Consider the following 17,049-nt stretch of genomic DNA (forward strand, 5'->3'; position numbering starts at 1 on the left):
AGGCCCTACCCTCCAGTGTTGCAGGAGACCCCAATAGCTCACCATCAATTTCTTCTTCTTTCTGGGTTCTTATCTTGTGAATTGGAAGAATGAAATCCATAGACCAGGGTGAGTGAGTGTAAGAGAAGGATTTATTGAAGAATAGAAAAAGGAACAACTCTTGCTGGAAAGACAGGACCCTGTAGAAGGTTTTTCTCCTTCTGAGGATGCTAGTCTAGGGGTTTATATAGCACATGGGCCAGTGCTATTGGTCCAAACTTATGCTAATTAGGGTTTGGAAACATACTAACACTATTGGTCAGCTCTTGAGTCCCAATTTCCTGACTTCAGGTCTGCCCCATTTCCATTTTCTTGCCACAAGTCAGGAAGGAGATTGAGGTTGCCAGATGGGGCTACAGCGCTCCATGGAGTGGGCTTCTGCAGCAGCCGTCCATACCATGCCCAGGTGTGGCCACCAAAGGATAAAAGGTTGAAGTACCTTAGCTTACTTGCTGGCTCACCAGTCTTGGACCTGCTGTACCTGTATGGTGGGCTCCACGTGGCTATGGGGCCACAGGCCATGTTGCCACCATGCTCCAACCTACCTAGGCTGCCCTTCCACCACGCCATTCTATCAGTTTTCTGCCATTTCTCTGCCAGGCCCAGTAGGCTGGCTGTTTGGCTTGACATCTGAGGAGCCATGTCAGGCATGTGCACTGGAGGAGACATATAGAGACGGCTATGTGGGATATGAAGGTGTAGGTTTAGGTGGAAATTGTTACTGTCTAGGGGTGCCAGATTCATTGTCTCCATTCAGCAAAGAATTGAAGAACAGGACACAGAGATAGCAAGCAAGAAGTAGCAAAAGAGAGAGAGATTTCACCAAAGGGGCACCAGAGCTTGGAATCTGGAATTTTCTACTTTCCTTTTCTCTGCCCCTGTCCATGTGCTTCTCACTATTATTGATTGGCATCCCCTCTGTCCACACATCTGTTTTAGCTTTTTTTTTTTTTTTTTTTTTTTTAAATCATGTTCCCCTCTTAGGAGCAAGTATCTGTCTGATTGGGTCCCTGCTTTGTCTATGAGCACTTTTGTCAAGCCGGAAGTTGACCTTAGTTCTGGTCCTGCCTGAGACCTCCTCACTCGCTTCTTGTCCTGGCAGTGTAAGCCTTTTTACATCTCCCTCAAAATGACCCATGCAGCTCTGTTCCAACTTATTTTTTGCTTATTTTTAAACAAAATGCACCAAAAAGAATCCATGTCATAACTAGAGGGACTCACATGTATTTGCCAAGGTAACCCATCTGTCCCCACACCCTGCAGATTGACACGTGGTAGGCTATTTGTAAATATTTGTTTAATGAATGAAAATAGTAATAATTTCATTAAGCTCCTTCTTTTTTTTTGGTTTGGTGGGGTAATCCTTACTTATATGATTGGCTTAATGAATTTCTGTCTTATATTGTGGCTTTTTTAGAGCTTGAAGGAATGAGAGTAAGACAAAAGATTGAGCCTCAACATGGGAACACAAGGCTCTTTCACTTTTACATAGCAAACCACTTTTAAGGATTCTGGATTTGGGTTGTCTCTAGGTTGCTGTCCCAGTGACAGGATTTCCCAGGGCATCTGGGTTTGGGGGATTTCAAGGGAAGTGCCAAGACTTGGGTGAGGGCTGTTGAAGCAGACTTGTTGCTGTCAAGTCACGGGCTTGAAGGCAGACTCCCCAGATTCTCAGTTGGGGGTAGAAGGTCCTTGCAATACCCTCTACTCCCCTGGACCTTCTGTCAATCATCATGCCATGACTTAATGATGGCCACTCCAAAGATGTAATTTTAGTTTTGATGAGAAAATTTAGCCAAGAGAACATGTTAAAATGCACCCGTGGCTTTGGCTCATGATACTCTCTGTGTCTGTTCTCTGCTTTATTTCCTGGTACTGAGCACATCTAAAACCCCTCTTCCGTGTTCAGCTTTTATCCCAATTACTTGTGATTGGTCGGAAGTCTCCCGACTTGGACTTGAGCTCCCTCTCTGGGGGGCAGTTCCAGGTGACTCACTCCTAGATATGCAGTTATCGTGTAGGGGGAAAAAAATGACCCAAGTGTATGAGCAACATTAAGTGTCCTGACAGTGAAGTAGTGCTTTTCTCTTCCTGGTGTTTGTGTGAAATGATCTGGCAAAATAGATGCTGCAGAAATAATGCGTTTCTGTGTCTCCCTTCTCAAGTGATAAATGTTCTTGGCTCATCATGGGATTTCTTGCCAAATGCTGATCCTGCTAACAGAAGAAACAGAAGCCTTTGGGTGTTCTTGTGCGACAGGGGAATGCAAAGTTTCTCAGGCTTGCCTTCCTTCTGTGTCATGAATGCTAAGAGGTAATTTGCAAAGGGCTGTGTCCTGCCTAGACCCTTGGCTAAAGTCACAGGCTTCCTTGCTCAAGCATCTGTAGCTCCTGCATGGAGCCAGGGGAGGGCAGAGCCAGGAGCACAGGCACCATCAGCCACCCTGTTGCAATTTGTTTCTCAAAGAGCTTCATTTCAAGAAGGCAGAATGTGACAACCCCTCACAGCACCTACTAGAACCCTCTGCAGCAGAAGTGCCAAGAGGAAAGAGCAAGGGAGCAGTAGGATTGGAGGTGGAGTAGGCATTGTGCTGGGGGACTTTCACAGATGTGCTCCTGATGAGGTTACTGTCCCTGGCATTCTGACTGAGCCCTAGAAGGTCAAATGACATTCTTAAAGTGAAACAGCCAGCCAGTCCAAACTGCTGCTGTGTCTGACCACCAGCCCTCTTTCTGACTCCCAGGGAACTTTGCCTGTACTTTCTCTGCATCTTTAGGCTCTCCCTATGGCCTGAATCCTGGCCACTCCCCCGAGGCATGCTTCCCTCCTCTCTATTCTGTACATTAAGGTTTTTCAAAACACAAATGACTTAACCCTTTCAATAGCTCCAGTTGTCACAGGTCTCCACACCCTATACCCACCTGCTCAAGAATGGGTGAGGTCCAAACTCTTAATCATAGCACTTTTTTTTTTTTTTTTTTGTCATGCCAGGGATTGAACCCAGGGGCACTTAACCACTGAGCCACATCCCCAGCCCATTTTTATGTTTTATTTTAGAGACAGGGTCTCACTGAGTTGCTTAGGAGCCTCCTGTCTCTGGACCTTTCTACTTGCTGTTCATTCTTTACTGAGTCTCCCACATTTCCAGCCTTATCATCTCTAAAGGGTCTAGCAAGATGGGAGTCCCTACCTTGACTGCCCCCATGTGTCTTTGCCCCTTTGCCCCTCAGGATGTGTTGACCAGCACTTCCTCCAACGTTGCTGTACTACTCCTTCTGTGTGTGATGTCTAGCACCCCACCTGGCACTCCAGAGACACAAAATACAGTCTGTGGAACAAATAGAAAGAACGCTGGAGACAGGATCCCAAGGCCGAATGACTCTAGTCTTTATTCTGGGGGCATGGCCGGCTCTTCCATTGGTGACCCCTTCTTGTGTCTTCCTTTTGTGTGAACACACGGACCTGTTCACACTTTCCTAACTCCTTTTTCCAATTGAAGGAAGACTGATTTACATGAAACAAGCAATTCAGAGTGCAGTCCTTGAAGCTAGAGCAAATAAAAAACTCTCCTCCTGTGCAGCTGTGGGGGAGGTCTGCTGGAGTGGAGGAGTGCCAGACTTTCCTCCAGATTGTGGCAGCTTGGAGGACGGAAGCCATGTTGTGGCCCATATAGGACCTTGGAGTGGACTTCTCACAGAGGTTCCAGGGCCACCTTCCAGACACGTTTTCTCCGCTCCCTGCAGGTATTGGTACTGTCAAGAGCTGTATGTACGCCTTGTGGCCCTGCTCCAAGCTCTCCTTCAGTGGCCCTGTGGGGGGAGCAGAGGTGACGGCTTGACCTCAGCTGTGCCCTGGCTTCGAGGCTTTTGCTTTCTCCAAGCAGCTGCAGCCCTTGTCAACTGGCCATGTCTCCACTTCTCGGGATTTGACTCTCTTGGAGAGTCTGAGCCACTATTGGCTACAATTTCAAAGAAACAGTTTTTTTTTTTTTTTAATTTTTTTTAATGGCAGCAAGAAGTGCCTTAGGAAAAAAAGTTTGCAAATACTTGGGCTGTCAGTCTTCTATCCCTCTACCCTCAACGTTCAAAACCTTGAGCAGTGGGAAGTCTGGCCTCTCCAGGGTTTAAACTTGTCTCTGAACATTTGCCTCTCTCCAGCTGACTGTAGCTCTCTATGCCTCAGCTCCCCACCTGCAGGGCAGGGATCATACCACCTCTCAGGAGCGTTGTGGGGATTGGACAAATTAATGTACAAGAAGTTTCTAGCACTGTGCTGTGTAGGACTAATTTTACTGACTCCCTTAGACTCTGCCAGTGAGGGCATGTTGACTAATTATACAGATTCTGATGAGGACTACATTCCCTAGAGGAATCTGTTTAGTAGGGGGCCATATTCTATTTTACATATAACCACAACTTTCCTATTTTCTGTCTTCTAAAAATAGCATATTTGTGGTAAACGTTAGAAAAAACAGGTGAGCAAAAAGATGAAAGAAAAAAAATCATTTGTAATTGCATAGCCAACTGTGAACACTTGGCCTACATCCTCTAAGTCATGCGTGTGTATGCAGATGAGTGATTTAAAAGAAAAAAGCCATCAATTACTATCTAGTGTAAATTGTAACATACTGTGCATGTTTCCTGCATTGATTGACAGTTTGGGATGGCTGCATGGAATTCTGTTATATCATTGTAGCTCACTCTGTCAAGTTGGCGGTCAGATGGCTTGGTTTTCTGCTATAGGTTCCTTTTTAATGGCTCTGATCTGTATTACCATTCTGAGCCACCAAGAACTTGTGATTGATTAATGAGTTTCATTGGGTTACTTTCTGTGTTCTTCAAAATCTTTTGATTCCAGCAAAGTGAAACATTTCTTGGAAAGACTAAGGCATCATGTTGTTCTGACCTGATTTCAGCCTGTGATAGCATATCTTGAAAAGGCAGAGTATTATCTAGGTGTGGGATAACTTCCCCAGGAGGTAGGACAGTAATGGATACTTGGCCTGTTAGCAGAGAAGACCTGTTGGCACCTCCTGAAGGAGAGGACTGAGGCTTAGAAGAGGAACGGAACCAGGAAACTGTTGAGTTTGCCCCGATCTGGAATCCTCTGTTTGGCAGACAGTTTCATGTTGAGATTTGTCACTAAGACATAGGCATAAGTAGTCCTGGGAGACTAACACACTCTGTGAGGTCAGCGGCTCCTTTTCACAGAGCAGACTCAGAGGACAGATGTGGGAAGTTAAAGTTGAATTGATTCCTTCCAGAAATGTACTGGAAGAGAATCACATGCAAATACCATATACAATCAGAATACGGGGGCCCAATATAAAAGCCAAAAAAGTCAAGTAGGTTCACTGTGAAAACCATTTTATATATCTTTCTTTTAAGCCTCCATCTAGATCACCTGAAGTCACAGAGTCACTGAAGACAGAGATTTTATTTCACTGATTGTAAATATGAGGCTGACATTAGTTTTGTTTTTGTATTTTGGGGTAGTGAATCAGCCCTGGGTATAAGCTGGCCCCTGCTGTGGGCTTTTGGAGCACATCTGGCAGTCAGCAGGGAACCGGGATTTTTGGCACCAAATATATTGGCTTATGTTCGAACTTATGGAAAGTTTCCAGTGACTGTCATTGAAGTTTTATCCAGACACCAGAGGACGCTGTTAGCTTAAGCCAGGACTGGGCTGGCCAGTATTCCACATCCCAGGCCAATCCATTCACTGCCTGGAGGCTTGGAGAGGCCCCCCTTAGAGAGCCCCAGGACAATGCACCTGCCTCACCTGCCTCTTCTTTATATATCATTGTATTAACAAGCTTCATCCAGAGAAATCTTGCAAGTGTCTTTTGTGGGTGGTGTGGTGATTACGAAAGTCTGTCCTTGCCTTTGGGGGGGGGGGCACACCAACTATAATACCAGGGGAGATGAGCACAGAGTTCTTTGGGCCCTGGGATGGAATGAGCTGCCTCCTTGTTTTGGGGAACCAAGATAGCATTGGTGGGGAAGAAGAAAAAGGTTAGGAGAAAGAATAATGATTTGCAGGTGAGATGAAAGAGAGAGGCTTTTCAGAAAATCCCATATGATTTTTATGAATGTTCTCAGATAGAAGTAGGAAACTATACAGCTCCTGGGACATTATGGGACCACACAGAACAGTGCAGAATCCACTAAATAATAGCAGATGTTTATCTCGGTTTAGACTCAGGTGGTTCAGTAACAGCACTTAGTTTATTTCTACAGGATCAACTTAATTCTCAAAAACTCCCAGCCCTTGGGCCTGGTATTCAGGTCAGAGACTCCAGTGTTCAGTCCAAGGGTCCCTTCCACCCTTCCATCTCTGCCAGTGTCTGGTGATGGGGGATGAGAACTCCATGTGTAGGGTCCCACCTGCTTGTACCAGTGTGAAGGGGATCTTGTGGCTCCTAGAACCCAAAGCCCTATCTCCCAGCTTCCCGGCTGAGCTCTAAAAGATTTTCCTTTTAGTCTTAGGAATCTGAGGAATTCTTCCTTTACTTTTCTTCCCTTCCTTAAGTTTGTCCTTCTGTCCACAAACTCTAACCTTCTCCTTTTGGAATACCCAGTATTATTGCTTCAAATGATTTGGAAATATGAACTGGGAAGGGATGTATATATCCCTTTCCAAGCTCAGTCTTGGGTGTAAGATGGCTTCTGCTGACCAGGAAAACAGAGAGCCTTTCCAGTTTACATTTTTGAAGGTAAAGGTGTGGGAGAATAAGGAGAAAATATAAATGTATATGTCAAAAATTATTCTGCTGTTAAAGAATTGTTAATATTCTCCACTTTAAAAAATACTCTAGACATCCCAGAGCCAAGATGAGATGTGAACCCCTATTTTTTCTATGCAGGAGTTTGGGGTGAGAGGTAGGTAACTAATTCACAATTTCACCACAAATTAAACATATAACCCCAGAATATTTTTAGTTCTACAGTCTTTTAAAAACTTCATAAATGTAATGGATTTATATTGATGGGAAAAGCATTTTGAGCTCCATTTGGAAGATTCCTATTAAGAAACATTCTTTTTTCCAGTGGGAACAAAATCTAAGATCTAACTAAAATCTTTAACAAGAGTTAAACCAACTCTTTGGTCTCAGGACCACTTTCCATTCTTACAAAATAGTCAAAACCCCCCATGAGCTGCTGTTTATGTGGGTGGTTAGATTTTCTCCCATTCTATAGGCTCTCTGTTGATGTGCTTGATTATTTCCTTTTCTGTGAAGAAACTTTTTAGTTTGATGCCATCCCATTTATTGATTCTTGATTTTACTTTGTGTGCTTTAGGGGTCTTATTGAGGAAGTCTGTTTCTGAGCTGATACGATGAAGTGTTGAGCGTACTTTTTCTTCTAGTACGCACAGTGTTTCTGGTCTAATGCCTAGGACCTTGACCCACTTACAGTTGAGTTTTGTGCAGGGTGAGAGACAGCGACTCAATGTCAATCTACTACATATGAATTTCCAGTTTTCTCAGCACCATTTGTTGAAGAGCTGGTTTAAATAGATAAATTGCTGGAGTGTATGATAGGTTTTAAATGAAAAAAAAATTTGTCTTTAATTGGGAAAGTGTGGGGACTATGGGTCAAATCCTGTTATCAACAGACAAATTATATTTGGTTTAAGGGCTATGTAACATTTCAGTTTATTCCTATCCTAGGTACCAGCTGAGTTTCCAAGAGGAACCAGAGTTCATTTTCATGTTTTCCCATAGTTTGTTTAATAATAAAAAATCATAGTTCAATATCCCCAAATCCAACAGAAACAGTGATATTAAGATTTTAGATATTTTAAAATTCTCATTGTTAGAGGCACAGAGTTTTAGTATCATGTGCATTTAATGTTGCCCTTCCTCCTTACAGAAATACAAAGAGTACGAGAAAGATGTGGCCATAGAAGAAATCGACGGCCTCCAATTGGTGAAAAAGTTGGCGAAGAACATGGAGGAGATGTTTCACAAAAAGTCCGAAGCAGTGCGGGTAAGTCTCCTAATTTCTGCTCCGAGTGGCTGTCTCTCAGCTTGAAGGCCTTCTGATGAGCCCAACTCGCAAAGATAAAAGTTGTCTCTTCCATGAGCACTTTTATTTCTTCATTCTGGTTAACCAGGAAAAGCAGTAACAGGGACTTTACAGGTTGGGTTTCTGGACCCGTTTTCTTCTTAGGATTTTATGCCTCAGCGGAGATGCCACTAACTATACAGCTGTAGAGGATGGGCCTCCACCTGTGTGACACACCCACTAATTATCTAGAATTATTCAAGGGTACATGGTGCTTCAATTAAGCAAATATAAAAATGTAAGCCATGCTTGTCTAAATGTGGAATTGAAAAATCTCAGTGGGGTAAATGAGGATTAGAAGAAGTTGGAGGTTTTCCTGATCTTTGTTAGAACATTACTATAATTAAGGTGTTTGGTTGACCAAGTAACAGCTCCATAAGTTTCATACTATCAGCTGAATGAATGGAAATGCAGTCCACAGGTGTATTAATTTGGGTTTCCAAGATGGCTTCAGACTTCATTGCTTGTTATCAAACAAGGTCTCATACATTTTTGGCGTAGGACAGGTGAATACACAGTCCTATATTAATGTTATAATGGCCCACGACTATAGGAGAAATAATAATCTGAAGAGTTCTTTATTTCTAATGTACAGTTTGCTTACCCTCTGGTCTTAATAGTTTTCTCCAGAATCTTTTTGTTATAAAAGACCACTTTCTGCTTTAGCTCTTCTTACCTGGTTTGCCAAACCAAATTTCCTCAAGTTATTTCTGCCTTAGACCTGGTAAGCCCACACCTTCGCTTGTCTTTAAAACATTTTTTGTACTATTCTGATTCAGGGAAGGAGAGCATTGTCAATTAAGCTTTTATCTTCAGTGAAACAGTCTTTATGAATTTCAGGTTCTTTATCTGTAAAATGGGAAAAAGTCAGGCCAGGGGTGTAGAGATCAGACACCGTATTATGATTTTTGAGCCAATAGAGCAGTTGCTGCACATGACCAGTGCTAATGAATTGAAGCTGCTGCACAACTATGGGTTATTGTTTAAATAAGATGAGACTTCTTTGTGGAAACCATGGAAGAAAAAATGCACCTTTATCTTCTGCAAAAATAGTGTGCTGATTGTTGGCGTGGAAGGTGTAAGGTGGCTTCCGCCACATCCTTGTTTCACTTCCTTGAAGCAGATTGTCTCCCTCACAAACATGGAAACCTGGTGGATGTTCAAATCTCAAGAACAGAGCCCTGAAGTTAAAAAAAAAAAATTATAAATTTTAAAAATCCCCCTGTCGTTGCCATTTTGTGCTTATAAAATGGACACTTCTTTCATGGAACTTTTAGAATATATCAAAAAATATCAAGTGTGTGTGGGGGCATCTCTTAAAATCCTCACTACCTGGCTGAAAACTATAGCTTGTGCTCTTCTGTGTTTCTTTCCTTTCAGCCTTTTCTGTTTGCATTGCTATATGTGTACTTGTGTGCATTTTCCTTATTTCATATTTGCAATTATGGTACCTATTTCCTTTTTTAATAACATTTTTATTTTTTTTTAGTAATAGGTGGACACAATTCCTTTATTTTTTATATTTTTTTATGTGGTGCTGAGGATCAAACTCAGTGCCTCATGCATGCTAGGAGAGCACTCTTCCTCTGAGCCACAACCCCAGCCTCCCATTTACTTTTATGCCCAACTTCTTATTGCATCTTTCTAGCCTTCAAGTGTATTTTCCTGGGCCACTGTATTTTGTGATTTTCTTCAATGGCTGTGTAACATTTCAGTCTAAGAGTGTGTCATCATTAATCCTGCTGCTCCTAGATATTTGGGTGTTTAGGTTATTTGCAAGTTTTGAAGTAGATATTGCTGCATTGAATCTTCTGGTACATCAATAAATCAAATGACAGAGCACCTACTACATGTCGGGTGTTCTTTTGAGGATTTCCTATGTCCCTACTTCTTTTGTCCTTGTATCAGTCCCATGATGGAGGTTACTCTCATCATTCCTGTTTTACAAAGAGGAGATGGAAAGACTGCGGTTAGGTAGCTTCTCTGAGGAGGTCACGTGAGAAGCAAGAAATAGGTTCCAGGCCCTTGGAGTCCACGTTCTTCACTGCTCTGACAGCCCAGCATCCTGAGAACACTTTAGTCTCCTTAATATGAATTTCAATACCTGGAGAACAGCTCAGAGTCTCTAACCAATCCTGAAGCTTCCTCTTGCTTATGAAAACATTTCTGCCGGATAAGCTTGTGCCAGTTCATAACCCTGTTAGCAGGAATGGGATGTGGATGCTCATTGCCCTGATCCAAAACCAAAACAAATATATTTATGTTAATAATAAAAAGCCCACTGTAATTGCTACTTTCTATTTATAAAAATGAGCACTTCTTTGATTAAACGCTCACAATATTTTGAAAAATATCAAGCAGGAAGAAGAAAAAAAATCCCCTAAAATCCCCACCATCTGGCAGAAAACTATGGTTTGTGTTCTTGTGTTTCTTCCCTTCCAGTCTTTAATCTTCATCTTAAATAATTTGTGACAACATTGTCAATTTGAGAGGGTTAAATATTGTTTTAACTTGCATGTCTTTGTGAGTGACACAATGAGAAGAGCAAATAAATATCCTTTGATTCTACTTTTGCAACAGATAGTCAAGAAGCCCTAGCATCTATAACTTGGGGGTGCCTGGAGGGACATGAGTGCAGTATGTCACTGTGACACAAAGGCCCAGCCAGCACCAGATCTTAGATCTTGTCCCTTTGAGGCAGTAGTCCCTCAGAATGACTGAGACATGGTCTCTAGAAGTACTGTTCCAGATCTCAGTTTTACCCAAAGGTAGGAGGACAGGGAGGACAGCTGAGTGACCTCTGTGGATCTATTTTTCCTCATTTATCTTCCTGATGTATTAGGAAGACTCAGTGGCTTCATATGTGCTTATGATTTGTTGAGTTAGTGACGCACCAGGTCCTGTGCTGGTAGATCATCTCATCTAATTCTAGCATCGCTCCTAGGAGTTGTCAGGCTTGGCAGAATGAAGTCACTTGCCTAGACAGGGGCAGGGCTGAGAGGAGTATGTCTGTGCACCCTGATGGTAAGAGTGCAGCACCCCTGCGTGTATCTGTGCAAAGTGCTCAACACCGAGCTTGGCAAACCAAAGTTCAGTGAATGCTGGCTGTTACTTCCAGTTAAGAGTCCTTCCATTTTTTATGCATTCAATAGTGAAGGAAGGAGTCTTGCAGATTCAGGAAGCACCTGGATAATGACAAAAGGGAACACGAACTGGGTTCTACCTCTTCTTATTGCCTAATTTTGAAACCCTTTTGCTTTAAATTGGTGAGATTAAAAAAAAAAAAGAAAAAAGACTATTTGATATGGTTAGTGTGGTTCATTTGAGAAAGAAAAAAAGCAATTGCTCTTTAAATTGAAATGCTTCCAGAATCAAGGCAGCCAGGGTCCTTTGAAGTGTATTTTAAAATAGAGGTGCAGGGCCTGTGTGAGCACACTGGGTACTGTGACATCCAGGGAGCACATCCAGTGTTATGTGTCTTGGTAACAAGTTGGAGTTTTGTTGGAGACAGTTGAGATGGTCCTGGCCCCATGGTGAGCCAGGCAGCTCCATTGAAAGCAGTCAGGAGCCATGTGGCATTTGGAATGAAATGTTGGTTTATACCCAAGCCAGAGGAGTGGTGACTGTGACTCTTTTCATATTATAATGACACCTCACTTCTCCAGCAGGAAAGGTTGCTGTTTGCCTGTGGGATTTGTGAGCATTGGAAGAGCAAAGACCTCCAGTCCAAGTTGGCCTGTGGCCTGCGGCGGAGTCATTAGTTGTGGCATTGCACTAGAATGCACTGCTGTGAAACGGGCAGGTCCCTTTCCTGTGCCATCCACCCAGCAGCCCATGGCCCAGGAACAGCACGGGTTTTAGGTTTGGTTCTGCTGACCTGATGTACCACTCTACTCCAAGCCTCCATCCGTGTCCCCTGCAATCGAGTGAGGTCAGAGGTTTGGGGCCCTTGCCTCCTGCCTTCCCGGTGCCCAGTGCCCACCAATCTTGTGTGGCTCATGAGTGTGCCTCACGAGCATATGCTCTCAGGGGCTCTGGAGGCTCAGGCAGTGGGATCACGAATTCAAAGCCAGCCTCAGCAACAGCGAAGCCCTAAGCAACTCCATGAGACCCTATTCTCTAAATAAAATACTAAATAGGGCTGGGGATGTGGCTCAGTGGTCGAGCGCCACTGTGTTCAATACTGGATACCCCCCTACACACACGCACATACACGCAAAAGAACATATGCATGAGAAACCTGGCTCACAAACAATGCCGATGATTTAAATCTCCATTGATATGTATAAAATATCCATGAGACCGGCAATAGCAATTTAGAAAACCACAATAACAACATCTTTTATCTGTGAAGGTGGATTCAGCTCATGCTGGGGGGAAGAAAATGTAAGTACTGTGGTAACCCAGCCCTTTAATACAGCCTGTCATCTCTTGGCTGTTAAACAATGTTGATCTTTTTCTCTGTCTCTTCTGGCTTGATTTCATCATTTTCCTCCATCACTTTTCCCAGTGATTAGTTGAATCAGAGTGATTTTATCATGCTCATCCCTATTTGAATTACTCTCCACTATGCAATTATCCTATCAGAGAAAGTCCTATTTTCTCCCCGTCAGATGTCTGAGGTAAATGTGAAACCTAAAGTGGCCTGCCCATTACATAACCTCTGTCATCGGGTTGGTAATGGACTACATGTAACTCTTTTTTTTTTTTTTTTCAGGCTAGCAAATTATAAATAACCTCAGCTTCCATAATTGCTATTAACATAATGGTGCCATCATATGGCAGAATTTCTTAACTGTATTTTCTAGCACTTTTTAATGCCATGGATGGTTTAATTTTTTTCAGATCCACTCAGAGGCTGGGTCTAGGTTGTTTGATAAAGCAATGCTGCCACTTGCTTTCATGCATAGTAATTGTGCCCAAGGCACCATCTCCCAACTTCTTTATTCAAACACATTCCTGCTACCAAGCCCTCAATTAGTATTGTTGAGCCGTTATCACGTTTTAAGTTCCTTTGAAGGGAACAAGGAATGGAGTCCCATTTGCTTTTAGTTCATTGACGTTTTCAGGGAGGTATTTCACATGGCTAGATGTGAAGAAGAAGATATGGACCCATTTTCTGCCAATGGCAGACTCCCCTTGGGCCATTCCTGAGTGATACCTGGAGACACTTATCTGTGACATGAGTCAAAGCCCATCTGAAATAGTGACAGAAGGCAAATTTGGCACAGTTTCCCTTTTTTTCCTGAGTTGCTGATGTTGAAAAATGTGCCCTGATTTGAGGGGAGGAAACAGCAATGAATGTTCATTACATGGTCTTGGATATGTGGACAGCCTGCCCTCATATTGTCTTCAAATCCTAAGCCTTCATTAGGAGTAGTATAGACTCAAATACCTGAAAGCATTAACTGCAATTCGAGGGAACCCCTAGCAGGCGCAGCCAAATGCACAGGTGGAGTAGAGTCTGTAGGAAGTAACTCCGAATAACCGTGGACATCTCTGGTTAAGGGGGATCTATTTTTTAGGACAGACTCCAGCACAGACAGGGGGATGTCATGATCCTGTTATCTAGAGATGGTCCCTTTAACTGACCAGGAACTGCACCATCTGAGAAAAATAGATAAATTGAAAAATGACAAAAAGAAGGACAGTATTTTCCAGGCTGATTTCCTATGGTTTCTGCCCTTTTGTGGATCTAGTCTATGCGAAGGGGTAACACCTTTGCAACAAAGTTTGGGCAGACTTGTAGACTCCCCCTATCTTCCCAGGGGTTTCTGATTTCAGCAGTAGGCACTGATGCATGTGTGTTTAAATGCTGGGCTGTGCAGAGCTCAGACCTCCACAAATTAAACAATATCTGGGGAGAGATGGGAATGGGGGGAGCTCTTAACGTAGTATCTGTTTTGGTAGCATAGCAAACAAAGAATTAAGTGTTTATTTTACTTGCTATTCAAAATTTCCCCCAAAGCAATTAATTTGAAGTGTCTAGAAATTTTAGTGAAGTCTAGGAAGAGACATGAAAAACAAGTTGTAGCTAAACTTCATGAAGAGTTTGCTGTTTTCAACCTTAGATAAGATATTTAATAAAATTTCAAAAACACTCTGAAGCTTTTACCTGTAAATAAACTTAATCCCATTTCACTTCTTTTCTGATTTATACTGATAAAAATGATAAATCAGGCACTTGGAAAAGTGTTTTGCTTAAAAATAAGTACTCTTACTTCTTGGGAAGAGCTAAGAGAGACTAGATTTTGCATTAAGTTTTTCCCTTTCCTATAGCTACCTGCTGTTCATTGCGGAACTGATTCCCATTATAGCTGTACCATGGAAAGTAATTGCTGTTGTACAGTAATTCAATTTCAGTGCATTCACGCGTCAGTTCACCGATAGGGGCTTATCTGGAGAAACCTGGGACTTGAAAGCTTTTTATCGAGAAATTCCACATGCAGTGAGACATTTTTCCTAGGTAACAAATATCAGTATTTGCATTTAATAAACATTTACCTTCTCAGAAAAAATGCATTTTTTTTCCTGTGCTGAGAGATTTATGCCAATCTTTCAAAAAGCTAGAGGGTACTATTAAAGCAACTTTCTTTTGCTGTTTTTTTTGACTGTTGCATGTCTACATGTGTATGACTATAGAACACATCTGTGTTCCTATGTAAATATATACACTGAGGCACACAGAGCAGGATGCACCAAGGTTAAACAGACTGTGCCGAAAAGAGAAGCTAGATGAGGAATTATCGGCTATGGGACCAGATGAATACTTCTGGTTTAAAAAAAAAACGAACTGATCAGGGATGGGGATAGGAAAGACAGTAGAATGAATCAGACATAACTTTCCTATGTTCGAATAAGAATATATGACCAGTGTAACTCCACATCTCAGACAACCACAAGAATGGGAAGTTATACTCCATGTATGCATGATAGGTCAAAATTACATTCTATTGTCATGTATAACTAAAAAGAACAAATTTTTTTTTTTAAAAAAAGAGTTCTACTGGAAAAAAAAAAAAAAAAAACCTGAACTGATCTCTGTAGACATTGTGAGGATTATTGGTAAGTCATACTCCTCAATGGCTATCCATTAAAGTGGAAATGAAATTAACAATTTTGCTTAGAGATTTCCAAATTAAGAAAAGGGATTTTGTGGTGGTGGTTGTTTGATTGATTTTGTAGTACAGGATTGAAGGCAGAGCCTTGTATGAGCCAGGCAAGTGTTCTACCACAGAGCTACACCAGGAGTTCCCAGGAGACGTTCTTAGGTGATTCTCTTCTTTAGCCATTAAGTCCAAAATGAGCTACAGTGATTCTCAGGAGCTGAATGTAATCAAATATTACTAAAATCACCCGTAGTCCTCATGCAATAGATGCAATTGAGTGGATCTAACAGATTTTTGTTTTCTTCCCCTTTTGGGGGGGTGGCAGTGGGAGGCAGGGTGCTAAGGATTGATCCTGGGCCCTGTGTGTATACTAAGCACACAGTTAACCACCAAGCGACACCCCTTTCATTTATGATGTTATCTCAAAAATTTAAAACTTGTTTCTTGAAAGAGGAGTAAATTTATTTCAGAAAAAATAATTTTGTTTTGAGTCACAGGATGATTATTTTTTATGTTGATGAATCTTTTTTTTTTTCAAATTGGGTTCTGTATCCACTGTTTCAACCAACTGTGGATAGAAAACACTGGAAAAGAAAATTTTGTCAGTGCTGTTTTGGGTGAGTGTAGGATTTTTTCCTTATCCTGATTCCCTAAATAGTACCATATTGACATTACATTTCCATTGTCTTAGGTATTATAAGTAATCTGGAGAGCTTTAAAGTATATGGGAGGATGTGGGTAGGTTACATGCAAGATAGCTACACCATTCTGCATAAGACTTGAATATCTGCCGATTTTGGAAACTGAGGGCAGTCCTGGAGCACATCACCTCCAGATACCAAGGAATGATTGCTTTGAAACTCTAAGAGTTCATAAGAAAATTTGGACAAGAAACCTCATACCACAAGAAACTTAAAAACTAGCATCAATCTGCATTGCATTTGCCAATTTTGTTGAGGCCAACAAACCATCCTTGGTTAGTAGTTCAGGGCAAAAAAACCCACAAAAAAACTACTAGAATCCCAGTGCCACGAAGGTGGGACCCTGACAGTTATATCCCCTTTATCTCCCCAGGACCAAGGTAGGTGCTTAGTGTATGTGAACGAATGAATTTGCCACACAGGTCATGTCATGGGCATGAGCATTCCATGCTGGGGAAGACTGTCTGGTCTCCCGACAGAGGACTGGGTACGAGCCTCAGCATTTCCTATGTGTTTGTGCCCACTCTGTCCCCCTCCTCCCCACCCAAGTGGACTTTGGATTTGGTTTCTGTTGTAAAACAACAACAAAAGTTCCCTTTGCATTCAAAGTGAAATGTCATACAAAATTGTATTTTCCACTTTGATTGCTTGTTTTTTTTTTTTCTCCATTTATAAAATTCTGCTTTCAAAGATTCCCGGTGGTGGCTTTGATCAAGACCAGGGTGGGCCAAGCAGCCTAGGAAACAGAGGCTTTTGACCATGGAGGCCCCATGTGAAATTACATCACTAGTTCTCATCATTAGCCAGAGTAGTCACTGCTCTACAGGAAGGCCCTGTGGAGACACCAGTCTGAGCCCATTGTGCTCTCTGCCTGCCTGGCTGATGTCACCAGCAGAGTCAGGCTCTGGTCTGCAGGTAGAATGTCTGCATGGTGCCTCATCTGAGCAGAGGGATGGGCTGGGTGGGCTGAGGCTGACATGACAATACTGTACCGAGAGGCTTGTTCCAGTTCTGGTTTTTCAGATTATTATGTGGTTGTTTCAACACACTGGGCCAGGTAGAAAATAATGCCACTTAATTTATACTCAGTCGAGGTGAAAGAAATTTTAAAAGGTTTGTGAGTAGGAGGAA

The 17,049-nt window shown here is 42.3% G+C and overlaps 1 protein-coding gene across 1 annotated transcript in view; it reads left to right on the forward strand.

Annotated features, from left to right (window-relative positions):
• Positions 1 to 17,049, forward strand: part of Cacna2d3 (calcium voltage-gated channel auxiliary subunit alpha2delta 3) — an 870,922-nt gene that overhangs the window by 181,654 nt on the left and 672,219 nt on the right. The window contains exon 3 of the mRNA XM_076868261.1: positions 7,914 to 8,030. Within this exon, the coding sequence (XP_076724376.1) occupies positions 7,914 to 8,030 (117 nt within the window). The remainder of the gene's footprint in view (positions 1 to 7,913; positions 8,031 to 17,049) is intronic.

This window comes from Callospermophilus lateralis, chromosome 1, assembly GCF_048772815.1.
Source record: "Callospermophilus lateralis isolate mCalLat2 chromosome 1, mCalLat2.hap1, whole genome shotgun sequence".
In the NCBI taxonomy this organism is placed as follows: domain Eukaryota; kingdom Metazoa; phylum Chordata; class Mammalia; order Rodentia; family Sciuridae; genus Callospermophilus; species Callospermophilus lateralis.